Source organism: Physcomitrium patens, chromosome 12 (assembly GCF_059467195.1).
Source record: "Physcomitrium patens ecotype Gransden chromosome 12, ASM5946719v1, whole genome shotgun sequence".
NCBI lineage: Eukaryota > Viridiplantae > Streptophyta > Bryopsida > Funariales > Funariaceae > Physcomitrium > Physcomitrium patens.
This window is the reverse complement of record NC_143421.1, coordinates 4,481,175-4,500,412: the sequence shown is the minus strand read 5'-3', so window position 1 is coordinate 4,500,412 and position 19,238 is coordinate 4,481,175. Positions and strand designations below refer to the sequence as shown.

At 40.0% G+C, this 19,238-nt stretch overlaps 1 protein-coding gene and 1 long non-coding RNA gene across 7 annotated transcripts; one reads left to right on the top strand and one right to left on the bottom strand.

Moving 5' to 3' along the window:
* Positions 1-3,945: 3,945 nt before the first annotated feature.
* On the top strand, positions 3,946-5,848 carry LOC149988008 (uncharacterized). The gene is made up of 2 exons (XM_090254641.1): positions 3,946-5,283; positions 5,394-5,848. The coding sequence occupies exon 1, from the start codon at positions 4,620-4,622 to the stop codon at positions 5,106-5,108; it is 489 nt and encodes a 162-aa protein (XP_090110767.1). The 5' UTR covers positions 3,946-4,619; the 3' UTR covers positions 5,109-5,283; positions 5,394-5,848.
* A 1,864-nt stretch (positions 5,849-7,712) lies between these two features.
* On the bottom strand, positions 7,713-19,052 carry LOC149988007 (uncharacterized). 6 transcript variants are annotated; one of them, XR_016505722.1, is made up of 7 exons: positions 16,039-19,043; positions 14,512-14,655; positions 14,328-14,361; positions 13,686-13,806; positions 12,221-12,337; positions 12,016-12,076; positions 7,713-9,352 (listed from the first exon to the last, which is right to left on the bottom strand). It is a non-coding gene; the product is annotated as an uncharacterized LOC149988007 (long non-coding RNA). The 6 variants fall into 6 exon arrangements; XR_016505724.1 differs by having other exon boundaries at positions 13,686-13,777; XR_016505720.1 differs by having other exon boundaries at positions 13,686-14,361; positions 16,039-19,052.
* Positions 19,053-19,238: the final 186 nt, after the last annotated feature.

Sequence of the window (19,238 nt, the reverse complement as noted above, 5' to 3'; positions counted from 1 at the left end):
TATTTTAATAAATCCAATAAATTAAAATCTAAATATAAATCTTATAAGAACAAATACTTACTTCTAAATAATAAATGTATAATCTTATAAAAAAATCATCAAAGTATGTTTTATTTATAATTTCTTAAAATTTTAATAAAAATTATTATTATTTAGAATTATTTTAAATAGCATCTAATTCATCTTTATATTATTTAAAAATTTAGATCTGAAAATCAACACTATCATTACTTTTATAACTTTTTATCAATATTTTCAAAAAAGAATATAATTTTTTATTATTCGTGGTAATTTATTCTGATTTATATCTTGTAAATTATTTATTAGCATTAATAGATTATAGTCTATGTTTATATTAGTTATCAAATTTTCAAGTAGTAACTAATAAAGTATAAACTATGTTTATTACAAATAAAAATGATGCCAATAATTATATATTTTTATATTTTATGATAAACTTTTACATTATATTGTAATCACTTTAAAAAATATTAATTTTCTTAATAAATAAAATCAATTATAAAAAAAATTTAACACCAAAAAAATCTTCTTTTATTAGTTAGAAGAATATCTCTTTTTTTTTAATAAGTTGTTGATAGCAATAATAAAGATCTCTTGCTCCTTTGCAATCTATATAAATAATTTTATAAATCAACTTTTTTATCAAAACCAAAAATAACACTTATTCTGAAATTTCAACTATTTTCAATTAGATCTTATTTTCAGTTAATAGATTTTATTAAGCACATTAAAAAAAAAATAGTCATATTAAAAGATGCTTATGTGTCCTAAGAAGTCAAGAATAACATTACTTGCTAATGTTAGACCTTTTGGGCTCAAAAAAACCTTTATTTCTCTTTTAAAAAATATACATATCAAAAAAAAATGGTGACTTTAAAGATAGAAAATAGTTCAAAAAATTAAACAATATTTTCATATTTTATGTTTAAAAGCCATGTAAATAAAATCCACAAAGTACACGCTTTCAAGTGCAGGGGAGGGAATTTATAGTGTTACGGGGGGACCTCGTCACACGATCTGCTCCGAACTCCAGTTCATCACAGTTCCCCTTTCCATGCAGCCAGGAGGCTGATCAAACCCAAAAAGAAGGCGCAGTTGCAGCAACAACACTGACACCCACCCTGGCGTTCGGTACTCTTGACCTGCAGGGGCTTGGCTCAGAAGAGGGGGCTTTAAGAAGAGCCGTCGGAGGGAAAGAGCCGTGGTGACAATACCAGCACTCTGTACGCTGGAGCTCTCCATGTGCCCAGCATTCAAGGGCTTCCCGACGACAAATTTATGTGGGGGGCGCCCACACCGACCATCTCCTAGATCTTCACGTGCTCTTGATTGGGCTCATCAGCTTCACTACGGAAGAGCGCGGCGTGGATGAGAGGCCGGGGCGTGTGGGACTTACGGGGTGGTGTTCTTAGAAAAGGGAAAGAGAAAACGGCAAAATAAATTAATAAAATAACAGGATGCTGTGCCATTCAATACGGGTTTGTGTTGGATGAGCAGGACATGGCTTTACAGTGAGTCTCTGTCAATGCCCAATTCTTCCGTGCTGATGGAGGTGGCCCTTCAATGCGCAGGCAGAAAGGCAGTGAGACACTCTTCCCCCCACCCCCGACCCGCATTGCCAGCCCATACCCTGGCTCTTGTTCCCCGACAAGTCTCCTTCAGGGCGCCTCTCTCCATAGCCAGCAAAACTGTATCGCGAGGAGCAATTAGGATTTGCAGCTGTGGCCTCGAAACCCTAATTTCAACACGATGACCATGACGACGACGATTTCTGAATGAATGGTGGACGTTTCTGGCTGACAGTTCTGGCTAATTGGCTGACTGGCTGACTGCAGACACCCCCCCCCCTCCGTCTTAATACCCAACCCATTTAGATTGCATTATTGGTGTAGAGGCCATTCCAATCACGTTTGTGAGAAATTGGAAAACGGGGAACGACCTGGGAACCAATTGGGAACTATTTTTTTTATTGTTTCTTACTTTAATTTGCATTTAAAAGCACCGTACACTTATACCTGTAAATAATTTTGAAAATAATTTTAGGAGAAATATCTGCATTTAAATTAAAAACATTAAAACTTTAAAAATCCGAAATTCAACAGTTGACAGATGGTTCCATGACATAGGTTATTATGGTATATGACAACAACTTGGAATCATGTTCAAGATTCTGCAAAAAAACGAACCAAACTTACATCCAATCATTGATTGATGCTACTTCATTGTGCTAAATCAAATTAGTCATAATCCAAAAAATAGAATAAAAAACGAAACTAATTTTATATAACTTAGAGGAATAGGAATGAATCTGTTGAAGGTTGTGCCATATTTCTACCACCATTACCCCCCCCCCCATTCCACAATTTCCAAGTTCCAATCCTATACATCAATCATAATGGGTTTTGATTCTTTGGACAAGGCCAGCTACTCAAAGAATTTAAACTAAGATTAACGAAACAAACAGAAATAAAGTATTACAGAAGAGAGAGAAGGGGAAGATGGGGGGAAAAGGAGATGAGTTTTGCATGCCTGAGTTTAGGTTATGATTCAATTGAAAATGTCAATCTCTGGGAACACATGATGTGGAAAAATGGGAAACAGTGTGCTGCTGTTCCCAATGCCATGTGTTTGAGTGTGTGCATGCATTTGTTTCAGTTCCCTTCCCCTCCGTCCATCCATCCATCAATTCTTCATTCTTTTTGTACATTCGTCTATCCTTTATCATACCCTTAATTCCAGAGTCAGGCACAAGAACATGTGCACTGGATGATGATGCTGTAAAGTGGAATTGGCCACTACTGCCCTACTATTGGCTCTACTGGGGGGGGTGAGCTGGCGGCCGCCTACCAGTTCTTCCGGGCATCTCCAAATAATGGTTGCAAGCATTTGTGTAAACAAGAAGGCATAATTTGCAATATATAAGAATGGCATACAAAATCATTGTGTATATATATAAATATATAAAATATATATATATATATATATATATAAAGAGAGAGAGAGAGAGAGAGAGAGAGAGAGAGGGAGAGAGAGAATTGGGAGGACAAATCCCTACTTTTGAGTTCAGGCTTGACCAAAGCCCTTGTGTGGCTCCCATCCATTTTACATCCATATGTTTGTCCGTTCATGAATCCAAACGGGAAGGTAGATTGTGAGGTGGGAATGGAATGGCCCCCAGAGGAACTAGAGAGCTAGCTCGCTCTCTCTCTCTCTCTCTCACTCCTTCCATGGGGTGGATGGATGATGGTAGGACAGAAAGGGGAGTTTGTTCCCCATCATCTCCAGTTCAGTCCAGCTCAGCTGGAGGAAAAGGGAGGGAAATGGGGATGGTGATGATGATGTCATGCCATGCCATGCCAGCTATGCGGATGATTGTCCCATGACATACATACCAACCATGGCAGCAGGGGAAGTGGAAGCTCCTCACTGGGTCTGGGATGTAACGAGGATTTGATGTGGAAAGGAAGACATTCATTCATTCATTGCTTATGCCGATTGGTTCCAAGGTTTGATATAAATGTACATACGAAGAGTGATTTGTTAATGCCACCACAACTCGCTGCTCACTCTTACATGTATGTATGTATGTATGTATGTATGTATGTATGTATATTCCAAAAATAATAATTAATTTATGTATCATTTGGAATATATTTTCTAAAAAAAAATATAAAAAATATTTATATAAGAACAATATTTGAATGATACATATATAACATTTATATATATATATATATATATATATATATTAAAGCCTAATTTCAATAATGATTAAAACTATTCATAAAATACAAAATCATATTCAAATAATAAAACAATATATATATAATTTGATTGAGTTTTTATTTTTTTCTTCTAAATTTTCAAATTTGATTTAGGACATGAGACACCACTCATTTCAAACATTATTAAACTCTATATCACTCTGACATCTTATTTAGAATGTTTGTATTGTCATTATTCAAGGAAAAGACAACTTTTTTATTTTCTTTTACTTTACTTTACTTTTTCATAAAACAATAATTGCTTCTAAATGAGAAATATTCCCAAAACAGTCATACCAATAAAAAAAATTCAACAACATGGATTGAAAACACGGTTCTTATCTTCTTCTCTGAACATGAAATTCCACTGTCAAGACCCTGATTTTTAATTCCAGTATCATTCAGATCATAACAATTGTAAGTTTTTTAAAAAACAAACCCATAGTTTCAAAATAGGGTTGTATTGTATGTTGATTTCAGGTTCTAGATCATGAACCTGTCTTCATATCTCAGCATGTAACCGAACTAGAAGTTTCAACGTAGAACATTCACATACATTTCTATTTTTATTTGGTGGAAGACGATGAAATATATCGGAGTGGACATATGGACAGATGGATAGGCAAACAAACAGACAGACAGACAGACAGACAGACATGACAAGCAAGGTTAAAGACAGTGGATCGGGGCTGAATGGAATGGAAGAGAAGCTAGAGCTGAAAGAAGAGCAGCAACAACGATGATCGAAGGGGAATGACAGAATTGGAAAAGCAGAAAATGAGATCGGAGGTGGGGACAGGATTGGGCAGAAGTAAAAAATCCATCAAATGAGAGATGTGGGCCATTAATCCTAAGCGGCAGCTTGTACACGGCAGACGGTTACGACAACTGGGTAATTTCTCGATGGATCAGGAGCCGTTTGACGTTGGAGGAGCTGGAAGATCTATCGCCAGTAGCATGCCGTGCTTTTCCAATGGGTTTGTTAACATCTTTCGGCAGCACGCATGGAGCTGGCAGTGTAACACTGGATCAGAAGCGTGGACAGGAGCTTTTTGTGTATCTTCGGCGTTGAGCCAGTGTACAGGCCTCAGTGGAAGGCAAGAAAGCAAGCAAGCAAGTGAGGAATTTACGTTACAGCGAGAAGACCCTCAATTAGCACTGGTTGCGGACGACCGGGATGATGCCGCCCTGTTGGATCGTGAGGTGGGTCACATTAGGAAGAGGTTAGCCATTCGCATTGATGACGCTGCACGGTTTGTTCGAAGCTCGAGTTTTGTTGCACTTGGGATCTCGCCAAGCCGGGGAAGAAACGGCGGGTGCTAGTGTGGGGTATGGCCTCGGAGATGACAAACCGGATGGATGCAAGTGACGGACAATGAGCTGTCCTTGGGGTCCACATGCCCGCTTTGGCGATGTTGGTCGCAGCAGGATCCACAAAATTTGCCTAGTTTCGCTCTTGCGAGAAGCAAGTCGTCTGGTCACAACGAGAGCAACTGCGGTAGGAACCTTCAGGCGTGATAGTTGTGGTGCTTCCTGCTTCTGACCTCTCGATCGACGTTGTCCGTGCTGATGTGAAGATTAACAGTATTGAGCGGCTTACGATTGCAGGTAGAAAGCGTTATAATTTACCTGGAACTAATAAGCTTGACGTCGTCGACTTAGAGGGATTCTGGGCCCACGTTCCGACCTTACTCAAGGGTTCAGGCCTCCTCGTGATGAGAGAAATGATGAGCTACGGCTCGTGGAGTGGCAGAGTACTTTCAACTGGCAATGCCCTTGAATCACTGATCGTTCACAATCAATCATCACGACCACTGTGTACATTCTGCACCTGGAAATTTTAACTATTTTTGCAGTGTTGTACCAAAGACGCTTGCGCTGCAGTTGTTTCTCTCTCTCTCTCTCTCTCTCTATCTCTCGCAACCGCATAAGTAAAGTTTTCCTGAGTCACGATGATTACTTCTTATGGTTTCTACCTTGAAATGAAAGACTCCACCATATCATAGAAATCTCTATACAATTCACCTATCAGTCCCAACACGATCTGATTACCCTGCCAATATCGCCAAGTTGCTACAGACATGTAATGAAGGTAACAAGCCTGGAAATGAAAATAATATAATAGGAGAAATGAACCTGCTGGGCCGGTCAACCTTCGCCGGTCAACCTGGTCTAGGTACCCCTACATCTGGGAAGTTTTCTCATGATCCGCCCTTCTTCCAATGTTGAAGACGACTTTCTCATCCTTGCAAAGCAACCAAAATCACGTCATTATGTACCTCGAAATATTCCGTGGCCGATCAAGGTGGGTTCGGCGGGATCAAGGTACGCGATGAATTTTACTGGATGGATTGCCTAAAATTAACCCCCCCCCCCCCGATGAGACTTTCAATTTCCCTTACTCGTCATAGCAGCCCACCATATGTCCACCACCTCTTCGCTTCGACTCTCGTAGAAGTTTCAGGTGCTTTTGCAATTTCATGGCGTGGATGAGGCCTTTCTCCCACCTGGCCAGTAGTAGGGCCCAGGCAACACAGACAGGGTCTTTATGAGCTTCTCAACTCTTTTGCATAAAAGGTTTCTGTTCAGCGTTAGGTGCACATTCCATATGTCTATGTCCCTTTTAACCAGGCTCGCTTACTCTTTGCCAAGCATCCTGTTTCTCGGCGTCACGATCTCCGTTGCTCTGGAGTTCACAGTAGACCGTTGTCTGCTCACAGCAAGATTGATACCGAAGTCTTCTCAACGTTCCGAAGATTCCGAAAACACCCTGGTACACTGAGGTTGTACCAAGTCCAATGACGCGGAGTATGTGTGCTTCATATGGCCAATCGATGGGTTATCTACAGTCTTCCTTTAGTCTGTCTTGAACACTCACTATCCAGAAACGTTGTTGTAAACCCACTGCCTTATGAAAGGCTGCGCATAGGGGTTTCCTGAGTTGATTAAACGCATCTAGGTGACAACGAGAGAGAGCACGCTGGAATGCACTCTTGTAAGAAGCATGGGTATGTTCTTGTGTGCCCTCTCCCGCTGTCGCCAAGTTCTACCGAAAGCAAGCTCCAAGGTATCTTTGAGTCTTATTGTGAAGGAAAGGTTTCCTTATTCTTTTATCACACTATCCATCTACAGCAGCAGATGTCTAGTCCCGTGAGCCGTCTTGTACTCATCCTCTTAAGCTGTGTATTGAGGGGCGAGATACTCGAGTAAGGCTGTAGCGTGCATTGGACGACCGTTCCTTCTTCTGCGTCCGAAGAGGATTGATCAACTCCCACGCACTTGTCTTCAAGGATTAGAGGGTTGCATCTGACGTCCTTCCAATCGCCCCTGACACTATTTAGTTGCTTTGACCGGAAACACTTGCTGAAATTTCTGAGTCGTCGCCAAGTTTGAGATGAGGGCTTTTGTTCTCTTGACTATTAGTATTCTATCCTTGCCAATCTCTTGAAGTCACTTGTATGATCATCAGTTTCCCGTGCTAGCAGAGGTTTGTTTTCATACCTCTGCCGTGACATCCATTTTCCCTCGGTGAAAGAACAGAAGGGCCTTGGAATATCTGCTCCTCTTAGTCATGACTTCTTGCTTGGAACAGTATGAGTTCATTGCAGCTAAGGTAACGTCCGAACAGCTAAATATACGCATCGTTTAAAGTTTTATCACTGGTTCAAACCTCTGATCCCCAAGGCTTCCCGTCACTTGCATCAAGAGCTTTGAGATTGACATTATAAACATGCTCGAATTATACTGTAATTCTACTGAGTTAAACGCATTCACTTGGATGTACCTGTGTTCATAATCTGAATGAAGTGCGTTACAGGTTATAGTTCCACCAGAATTCAACTGCATGCTGACCGAGTGTAGAGTAGGTTCACAGTGCACCTCGTGCAGTCATTTCAATGTGCTAGCTTGGCATGTCCCTTCCAGAGATGAAGTAACATCTACCACTTAATTATCATAATAAACTGATACACCTATCCCTCTGACCACGATATTCAAATGTGAACAGAGACGTCATTACGTTAGTAGTGTAAAACTGTCTGGATAGCTACTCCAAAATACAATCCTATTCCAACTCAATCGTTGACCACCTTGACTCATATACTTTTCAGAGGTGACAAAATACACACCTCCACTTCCTCGCACACTAATCATACTTACCAGAATGCCCATAATCAACATAGCAATTTATTTCATAACTTGTACTAGTAATAAACAACTCTGTGTCACTTCCACCGGTTTGTCAACGTTCTTCACATGGTGTAAATCTCAAATTGCACCGTGAACAGTCACGAAACTACACTGCTCGCGCTCAGTCAGCTCGCCCGCACAACAGCTGATGGACTTGCGTCATATAAGCACTTGTCGCTCTTACCAGCTCTAACAAAAGAGAGTTCATGTACTGTCTAATATAAATGTGCACTTACTAAGGTATGAATCTGCCAGTTAGTCAACAGTTAAAAAGGTCCCATCATTAGCCTTCTGTCACCCCAACTCGGCTTGTCTGCAAACTGCGCATTTACAAACCATCGGGGGAAATCTCTATCCTGTGCAAACTTTCTCCTATCTACGTGTATACAGCAACATCATCATTACATTGTGAGCTGGTAAAATAAAATTTCACTTGCAGGTCGCTGCATTAGGAAATCAGAACGATCAAGTCCCTTCCCTGCTCGTCTAAACGTACATGATAATAAAACTTCGAGATAGCTCATGTGTATCAGAACTGAAAAACGTACCTACTTAAAAACTCTCAGTGCCACTTTCAGGCATGTTTCTAAGGGGTTTTGAAGACTAATTCATGTTGGTAGATAGCTCTTATTCAAATCTGTCGCAACACGAAGGTAAATGCATTGAAATATAATAAATAAATAAATAAATAAGAAAATAAGAAAAAAGTCCACAGACAACCGACGTCTACTCAATTATTGGGTAAAATTATATTCACAGAGATATGTTCTAACAAATGTTACAATAGCAAGTGTATAACAGGACATACAATGATAATATTTATCTGCTATGAGATTGCACCCAGCCACTGCAATATGCAAGCTAAAAATGTCTTTATATTAAACTGCAGATGTTCTCATGAGGAATGTTCACTTCCTAGCACTCCAGGCATTTGTTAAACCTTATTTTCAAACATCGAATCCAAGAACACATGTCATCAGGTCTAGCAGCCAAACAGTAAACAATTGAACGTTTTAACTAATCAACTAAAGACTTCATCTCCAGTGCGGCAATTAGGGAACTGGTGAACACATCAAATGGGAAGGAAACCAGCTGCATTACCATCTACACTTGATGTTCTGAACATCAACAAAATATTAAATGCAGGATTAGCTTCTTCCTCTCCGCGTAACAGCCAAGACAAAGCTGCACTTGGTATGTTGGTTTGTACAAGTATCTGACAATTAGATAGCACCAGCTATGCAGACTCTGAACAAACTGCTGAGAATTACATCTCAAGGCCGCACCTCATCTCAGAGGATAAATTATCTTCTTCCGACAGACTGACCAGGGTATAGATATTACCTCCCAGCTGCTCTTCAAAATTCCCTTGCGTTTTCCTGGCATAAAAACAGTGAAGTGTACTTGCTATTAAAAAAAACGAAATAGACCCTCAGTCTTAACCAGTCAAACATACATGATCAAACGACTGCTCGGTAACACACCAGTGTATTCGTGTTACATCCAACCATGTAATGCAAGTGCCTGATCAACTGCAACTAGAAGGATCCGGCTTTAAGGCTTGCATTGACCTTCTGGTTAGAGTAAACCGTAAAGTCTGCGAGGTTCCTAGAAGTTATTAGCATCTGCTTTTACGCAATAAGAACACAGGCTCCTTGAGGACGTTGTGTCAGGATGAAGACTGGACGGCAACATGACTAATTGCTTGACGAGCTGTCCTTCAATATATCGCAGAGACCACAGTCGAGTCATTGGTGCCAAGTTTCAAAGTGACAGAAAAGACTAAGATCAAGAAAACATGATTAATGCCAGAGTCTAAGAATGTACACGTTTTATGTAAACACGATCTATGAGTCATGCATGCTTAAAGAGGGTACTAATAGTAATTGAAGCCAATTAAGTACTGAAGAGTCAACCCTCTCACCGTAAAGACACCTATCTCTGTACAACCGTTTTAATCTCATTTCATAAAATAGCCAATTCACAAGCTACTCTAACAACACACTTCATGATCAGTCGGAAACTAAACTCCGTTCCAGCCCAAATGAATCGAAGGATTCGAGGCAAATATTTCCTGCGAAAAATGACAACGTTCCCTGGTACAACTGATAACTCTTTCAGTCCCTATGTACTGGTTACAAGTAGCTGAGGTTCACGTTTGTCCTTCCCACGAATATACTTACTCAGATTGGTAGTTGGCCCTTATACACCATCTACCCAAGGTGTAAATTTCAACAGCAAATGTTCAAGTCACCCCCCGGCCAGCCAAAACACAAAGCCAAATGAAGCTTGCCCCCACATCGAAAACAACAGTGAAGCTAAATCAAAATCCACTTGAATTTGATATACGCTTGTAAGTAACAGAATTAATAAAATTACAACGAAAACTATTTTGGACTTGAAAGGCTGAGTACTAACAGTGTAAAGAACCATAGATAAATTGTAAGCAATTCCTACTCAGAAACTGAATTGTTGGAGTTGAAGCCTTCCTTAACACTAAAAAGATGTATCCAAATCCCAAAGGTTTAGTCTCGTGTTTTAATGTATTCAATGAAAAGTGCAACACACAGCAGAGATAATCCCCCATATCCTAATTCCACTAAGAACCACTTCCAAGACAAACGATGCAACACAAATAACGAGGTAATAAATAGAATAAAACAGACACTGGTTTTCATGTCTTCTAGATTCTTCCCCAACATTCTTGTTCAAATCTTGTCTCTGATCCGAAAGAATATCGTGTCATCGAATTCCCAAAATAAGAATATCGTCAATCCCAACTAAAAGAATCTAGCTTCACGGCTCTGTAAGCAAGGTAGTTCTGTTCAATTCGCGTTTTGGTACTGTTGAAATAGTTTATCTATTCAGCTTCCATAATTGGTAGCTGGTGTCGTGTACCATATATAACGTTCAAGTGAAAAATATTCAATTCGTGCCTAACAAATTTAGTTATGAATACAGTAAGAATCTGACTGCATCTACTCAAGAAGGAACGACAGAAATGTCATTACCCTGTCAAATTTTACAGTTTACATCATACTAAGTAATCTAATGATGACGATTACCAGCTTGTATTAAACCAGCTGATTTGCTACTTTAAATTCGAAAAGAAAATTATATATTTGCAGCGATGCAATTGAAGAATCCTTGCTGGACTCAAACCCAAACTAAAATAACCCGATATCAAACAAAACAAACCACAGCGTGGCTAATGAGTTGGATTTCTGGGGAAAAAACAAAACAAAAATAAAAAATAAAAAAAAAATAAAAAAATAGATCAAACTGTTAGATTAAGATTTGGAAAGTCTCTGTAAGATTCACAGTTTTATGCAGAGGAGCGTTATCATTCTTGTCCCGCCGCTACTGCACCCTAAATTTAAATGAAAACGGGAATCGGGGGGGAAATGGAGAAAAGTACGAAAGGAAAAATAATGAAAGAAGCGAACAAAGTGAATTGTCCAACAAACAGGAGTCTAATGACGTGTGGAAGGAAACCAGGATACCACAAACAGTGGGTCCAGACAACTAAAATGACTAGGTTCATATGATTGCACTATATCTATGCTGAAAGGCTAAGACACGCAAGTGATGCTCCTGCGCGAATAAAAGCCTAAACGACACTTCTGATGCTAAATGTTCAAGAGTTACTTTAGGAAGAACAGAAGAGGTATCATTCCCCCGCTTCTTGCAGAGATTTCCTTACCAGAAACAAACAATGAAAACCAGATAATGTTCACCTTGGACAGACGTTACCGTTCACATTGATGTCTTCGACATACCACTACTTGCTAGAAAAAATCATTTCAAAGTGAGCATGTAAATACTAATTTTGACACAATAATCACATAGGTCCACCTTAAATTTACCAAGAAATCGTGGTTCAAAGCCCATAGATATATTGAGCTACACGCAAATGACAGTCCCTGAAATCGCATGGCTCTCAAGAACGGAGTATCAGGACATAAACGGACAAGATTATGCGATGTCTAATGCCCCTCACACAGAAAACAAGTGTGAGCTAGAGAAGATTCTGTTTTCTTACCCATTTAGTGTACATGTTGGACAGCTGTTGCCTTGATCTTGGAACATCTTTTACATAAATCCTGGACAGTTGCAGAAAATTATAATGTTAAATCAAGTTCACAAATCTGTAAAAACTGAAAAAAACATATTTTTTCAAAGCGATGAAATGATCAGTACATTAAATTAATAAGAATACAGGGGCAATATTAAGCATGAAGACTCACTAACTTCATTAAGGTATATGATGACGTCTCTGCAAGTAACTTCATCTCGTTTCGAAGGTGTCCTCGAGGGATACTTTCACCTGTATCCTTTACAGTAAAGAACTGTCGTAACAGCTGCTGTTATAATGACAAGAGAGAGAAGAAATCGCTAAGAACTCAAGGTCAAAAAATTAGGATTACAATGAATGCTTTCCTGATTTCATTTCAGGGTATACGATCGTTTTTAAAAACCGGTTGAAACATCAGCAGAACTGGGATACCGTAAGGCTGACATTTTCGGCAGAATTGATCGAGTGGGGAGATCGAGAGTTGTCCTCGTGAGACGGCTGTAACATCACTTACCAAGACAAATATTGCGAGGCAGTGAAGAGTCAGCGGAAAGTATCTATATGACTGTTGATCCCATTAGATAGAGACTAATATGCATAACCAAAAATAATACCACTGCAGTTGAGACACAGCTTCTTTCTGCATAGTGCTGACAGTTCACAACGTAGACAGAAGTACACCATTACATGCCTGGTTCAAGAGGTTTATCAACACATACTACCTTTTTCCTGAATTCATTTAATTACAATGACATTGACACACAAATTAAGCACAACTAATAACAAAACAATCAAGTAAAATCTGATGAATGTCACTCAACATTACCTACATTATGATAACCAGGCAACAAGCTGGCAACATAAGCCCGCTAATGATCTACGACTTATTTAACCTGGATAGAATCTCTATAATATGTTCTAGACGTTCTTCTGAACAGCACCCTTTTTTTTTCTTTTTTCTTTTTTTTTTTTTTTTTTAAGGAACCAATTCATTGACAGGAATATGGAACGGCACTTCCAGAGAACTTGGTAAGAATATGGCCCAGCAAAATTGGAGCGATCAAGTTGTCCAAGGTAAATATTATGCAATAAACCTCAATCTCCATCATTCATCAACAATCAAATCATTCAAAATCAACAAGCCGTCAAAGCTGATAAAAACCTCAAGGTTCTACAGCGGAAGACCAACTTCCGGCCAGCGGTCAGAGAACTATCCATCTACTATTCTGGTACAACACGGCAGATCGTGGACAAGTAACGAAATGAGATGTTAGATCTCGAGAGTTATGTAGATCCACGAAGCCACGAGAAATACTACCACGTACAAAGTAAGCTTTTTTATGATCCGAAACTTCTGAAGAACGAGTTCAAATTTGTCAATTGTAAGATTCTTTAGCTGAATGATGGATTGGATTAGGTCTGGAGCAGGACCACTGAACCTAAACATATCCACACCGTGAAAAATCCATCCTTTACAAATCTGCTCGGTAAGCAGCAAAAGTGTATCCGGCCGGTCACGCAGTATCATTTAGCCTCTATATAAACTTTCGATTAGCCCGCAATGTCTTACATCAGAATACCAAATCTGGGTACGCAAAATACTGCTACGAACACAAAATTGAGTGGAAAATACTTACAGGAGGATACTAACATCGAAGTTCACGCCTGCGACAATATGCTTTTCAAACTGTGTTGTGGTTCTTTCAAGAAGTGTAGAGTCTGAAGAAGGCTGCAACCGAACGCGCGCCTGTCAATTATCTGGAAATAGTATCAGTCACAACCGCGTTGCACTAGCAGCCAGGTGAAAGTAACTAGACATTTTCTTAATGTTCTTCGAGGTAGAAACGTCGGAACAGGAAGTAAACCTTACCACATGCGTTCAGGAGTAACTTATTGAACTCATAGATTCCGTCTAAATTCTGATTACAAGGTCTGTTCAACTCTTCAATATTTTCAAGGAGAAATACGTTCAGTGGTAATTGAATGTGCATAGCAAGCTCTCTAGTGACAAAGTGACACTACCTCGACCTGATAGATGCACACTTCGGTGAATCTTCCCAAGGCATTGCAAATGACGAAACCGCAATGTTGTTTCACAAATAAATATAAACAGAGTTTAGATGCTAAAATCCATACTCACTTAGACTGTACGCAGTCTAAGTGGTAGGGGAATACTAGCAGTGTTTCTGTCCATCTAGGCGAAAAGTTCAACCTTTGCATAACTGGAATGGAAACCCTCACGCAAACACTGACTGGTCATATGAAGTTGAATCCCTTACTTTCAGCATGTGTATCAGGTTTGATTTCAATTACCTCCACACAAAAACACATTCCATTAGACTAGATTAAACATCGTTTAAGGCAAGGGGGAGATTCATTTGAAAGAAAAAGAAGGAATACGTCCATAATCCTAAACAAGCTCCAAGTACATCAGATAAGTTTGTGAGAAATTGATGCACGTACCAACTTACGATCTCGATATTATCTTTGATTTAAAAAGTATCGTATCTTGAGGAGGATCAGGTAGAAGCGGCTGTATTCTCCTAGCTAACTTCAGACTCGTTATGTCTCCCGACTAGCAATTTCACTGAGACATCAACACACTTTCTGCACCCACATATGAACCACTTTTTAGTCCAGTCTCCAAAGCGTCACTTACAGGCCCATCTGAACTTCAAGGAAGTTGCCAAACAAACTTCAGAGTCGGCTAACCTAACATACTTTATATTTACCACTAAGGTTTACCACTTAATATTCAAGTTTCGTCAACTTCTGAGAAACATACAACAATATACTTTGTTCATTTGTCATCCTCAGCATTTCATCTGGTTCACGTACTTTTCATTTCATGATGCCACAGACGATACGAACAACCATGACCACCGCGACACAGCACACACATTTGTTATCTTTGGCAATTTATTGCACTTTTTCACTATATGCAACACAAATAAACCAAGCTCATGTTGGAAAACATGGCATTGCAAAATTATTTCTTCGGTTCTTCAGGTTTCGCTGTCCCTGTTGTGAACTGAGAATGTTCTTGCCATGTCTGGATTGTGGTCTAAAATGTAAGACAATCTAAATTTCGATGCCATCACCTGACTCGTCTTTAGAGACTGATCATGCGAGATTCAAATATGCTTAACATTGATTGTTCAGCAATTGTCAAGCACTCGTACATATGAGGTAAAGCGGGTAACCACTTTGAGGAATATAGACTAATCCATCTGGTATCTCGAATGTGTCTGTCTAATTGAATATCACCTTGAGATCAGTCATTGATGATACGTTTGCACACGGAAAAAGATGGTAACATCACCCACTTGCCACAGATGGGGCCAATTGCTATCAACCACTTCGAGATCTTGGGATATTTTAGTCTCCTCCAAAACCGTCAACATTCCTTAAAGGGCCCAGAAGGAGCGAATCACAAGTCAAGTTCCATACTCCAGTCTCCAACAATACGTGTTGGTTGTACGCGGACTTCACGCAGGATTCATATTCAATTTGAACGTGCAGTTAACTTTCGCCAGTGCATGTCTTACTTCGAGATCCATGACACTATTATGTTTCCCAATGATTCCAGAAACTAACGAAGTCACAGTAACAAGAGAACGAGGTTTCCTGGTTACTCACTCGATTTACAATTGAACCCCACAATACTTCTTGAGCTTGTGAAAGAGATCAGATTGCTGACTAGTTTCACAGTTTGGACGCGTAACTGGCATGAGATATAATTTAATCAAGTAATCCCCAGACCAAATACATGAAAACGATCAGATGACGAAATGGTTTAGGAACAGTAGCGCAGGACATCATAAGTATAGGTACGAGAAAGAAAGGTATAGGAATCATAGGCTTCAAGATACATTGCTTAGAAACTTCTTTGGCAAGCTAGCAACAAACAAAAACCTGCCTGAGATGATACAATATTGACGAGACAGGAGCACCCAGGTTTTTGCAGAAAGTCAGTGTGATGGACCTTACCGGTTTCGAGTTCTTCAACCTCCAAAGAAATCCCAGCCTCCATCGCAACGCCCACCTACCATTTCGTTACCCTAGTGTAAGCCATCGCCGAATGTGTCAGTGGGCTAATTCAGTAGTCACTCAGCATGTACACGGCTAGGAGCCCTAACTTCAAGCTCACTGAGAGCGGTTCGACAGAGACCTGAATTCTTTCTGGAGCAACCCAGGTTCTATAAAAATCATGTAACGTAGCTTTAAATGCTGGGGAACAAACCGTCAATGGAATGATCCTTTGCATTAGTACACATCCGACGACTAGAAAAGTGCAAAAAGCCAGTGCAAACGACATTCTACAGTACTACTTTATTCAACCTATCAAATGACATGTTTCTCTGAGTAGACAAAGTGCTACTGTAGTTTACTAACTGTAGAAACCCCTGCCCATTCTAAGCTTGAGGTCAAGTTCTAGTTCTCTGACTTTAAGACATAGCATGTATGGCGCTGGTTAATGTGGTGAACCCAATGCGGCGGCGCTTATCTTCGATTCCAGAATCAGAAGTTTAGAAGTTTGTGACGACGCCAGATATGGTGAGAGATCAACATGTCAATGCCCCACTGTAAGCGAACCAACATAAGAATGCTTGCAGAGATTGTCATCGTTTCACCCATTGGAATATCCTTCCGATGAGGCATACATTTAAAGAATTGACTATATTCACATGCTGAAGTGCACCAGCTTAACCATCAAAAGTAGCATCACTTCATAGAATTGGCTCCCATCTTGACTCAGCTCATCGCATATGTTGTGATTACGATACTTAACCCCAGCGAAATGGCCAGACAGGTTCTGCCATTTAGAATGACCTTTTGGAACTTAAGTTGGATCGAGGAAGCTTGCAGATTAACCTTTTGTATACTTGTGCGCACAATTGGCGTCATGTGCGCAACGTTGCAGCTGAGGGCGAGAGTCCCAAGCCAATGCGCTGAACCCTCAAACCCCGGGTCTGTCTTCCCGAAGACTATGCAACCGGGCCTTAACGGTAGCAGAGCTGCCAACAATCGCTTCTGTTCCTTGGTTCACCTCCAAACCGCATACTTCTTTCAGCGGTAATCTTAAGCGCAAGGCCAGTGTGTGTGCAAGTGCGTCCAGATAATCGTCACACCCCAACCATGTTGAGTAGATGATTCTTCTGAATCAACGTGATATACCTTGTGAGTGCCGGTTTCAATGTTTGACGAAGCATGAACATGCAAGCTTCAGAGGACTTCGCACTTGAACTCCCTCCCAACTCCAGTTGAAGAATGCGGAGGCCGGCATCCATCGGCACCCATGGATGCGCTCAATGTGGTTTCACAACACAAATGGAATTGCAGAACGACAATCCAGCTGACAATCCGACGAAAATGACGGAGAAGGTGTAGAAGAATCGAGACGAAGTGAGTAAAGGAACGCGTTGATGCCAGGTAGAAAAAGTTTCAGAACTTGGGTTGCAGCTGCAGAATGTCTGACTTGGAGATGGCAGGACTCCCAAATCTCTGTTATCCAGAAATTCCGGAAATATTCTATTACATTCATGGAATGACAACAATACAGAGTTATTCCAATCACTGCAAGCATAATTAATACGCCAATCCCTGAATGGAAACCGGAACTTACTGGTTGCAAATATACATACGTCCACATGTTTTTATTTCGATTATTCACTAGTACAAAAATCTGTTTCTGTGCTTTCAATAATGAAACACATAGTTTTCAGCCACAAGTTTTACACTTCCAAAGAACAAAATAATTCGTGAATTATATTTCTGCAAAATCAATTATTATCATGTGTTCACTGGTAGTGTGAGTCAATTGAGTGATCGAATTGGTATTTTTCTGGAATTTGTTTTGTTCACACACGGTTTTCAAATTATTTCCCCAAAAAAATACAGTTTTACGATGGGGTATACATACCATTTTCCAGACAAGTCCAATAGCCAGGTCCATGAATTCTCTGTTATTCTCGATCCCCTCAATCATTCTCGAGTGAGCCTATTAGACAGTGCCAATTCAATTGCAGACGTTGTAAGCTCTACAATCATCAGTCTAGATTCACTGAGATTAGGATATTCGTCTAATCCATCCGGATATAAATATTAAATCTCCACACATGAGTTAATCTATCCGACTGGGTTCAAATCTGGTACTAATAAAGCCTTCACAGTGGGCTCGGATCTTATCACTCTCAGTTTGAGTAGTGCTAGGAATGTTAACATTGTAACTCTTGGCATGCTGGAGAATCAAAAAAGATTCTTTCCACCAAGATACCCAAGACCATCCACATCCCAAAGTAAATAATTACTGAATCATCATGTTCTGAACTACACCCTGCATTAGGAAATTAACCGGAAAACCCGCATATCAAGTGTTTAGAGCTGAAAATAGTGAGAAGGGAATGTACTAAAGCCAGTCAGTTTCGGGATTGCTATAGAAAAATCTAATATTAGTTGAACGGGAATGACGAAGCAACCGCAGCATTAAGTTTACTCAAAGCACTGGATGCAAAGAGCTCTCCCCAAGACTGGGGGAAGAAATAATTATCTTTGCCGATGCCCACATTCGGATTTGTAGTTACAGATTTCGGTCACCTCAACTTACTCCTCAGAGGAAACCTGGTATGCACAGTCAATGAACGTCTCAGTATTATCGAGGTCACTCTCAAGCATACGATAAATTGTGGATTCCACAATAGAAGCTCATCATTTGCCATTGAAGACACATCTATTTACATACACTCAAAACGCACTTGATATGTCCACTGGAATCGATTAATCTTGTGGTCACAATTGAGCCCGACTCTCGATCAGCCTTTTCCGATTCAACGACCTCATTGCCACGTGATATAATATCAAAACTACAATGCAAAGGATGTAGCATTAAGCCTCAACAGTAAAAGTATCGTCTTACATACATTCTCAAAATGCCTCGTCGTGTGTATCTAGGTTTTAACTTTGTCCATAGATATGTGAAAGGGACAAAATCTGTCAGCACCAAGACATATATTAAATAAAAAAAACGATACGTATCCCCTCAATTGCGAGGGAAGATCCCGTAAGAAGCGGTGGCATGTCGGCTCAAAAGGATTAGCTTGCGAGAGCCTACTTAAAGTAAGGTGATATCCTACTAACGGTTCTCAGTCTGAGCTACCCTACACTGGGTATTAGTGAATCTTCTCTATCTT

Excerpts from the sequence above, each read along its gene's own strand:
- LOC149988008 (XM_090254641.1), top strand. The coding sequence starts at position 4,620 with ATGTGGGCCATTAATCCTAAGCGGCAGCTTGTACACGGCAGACGGTTA.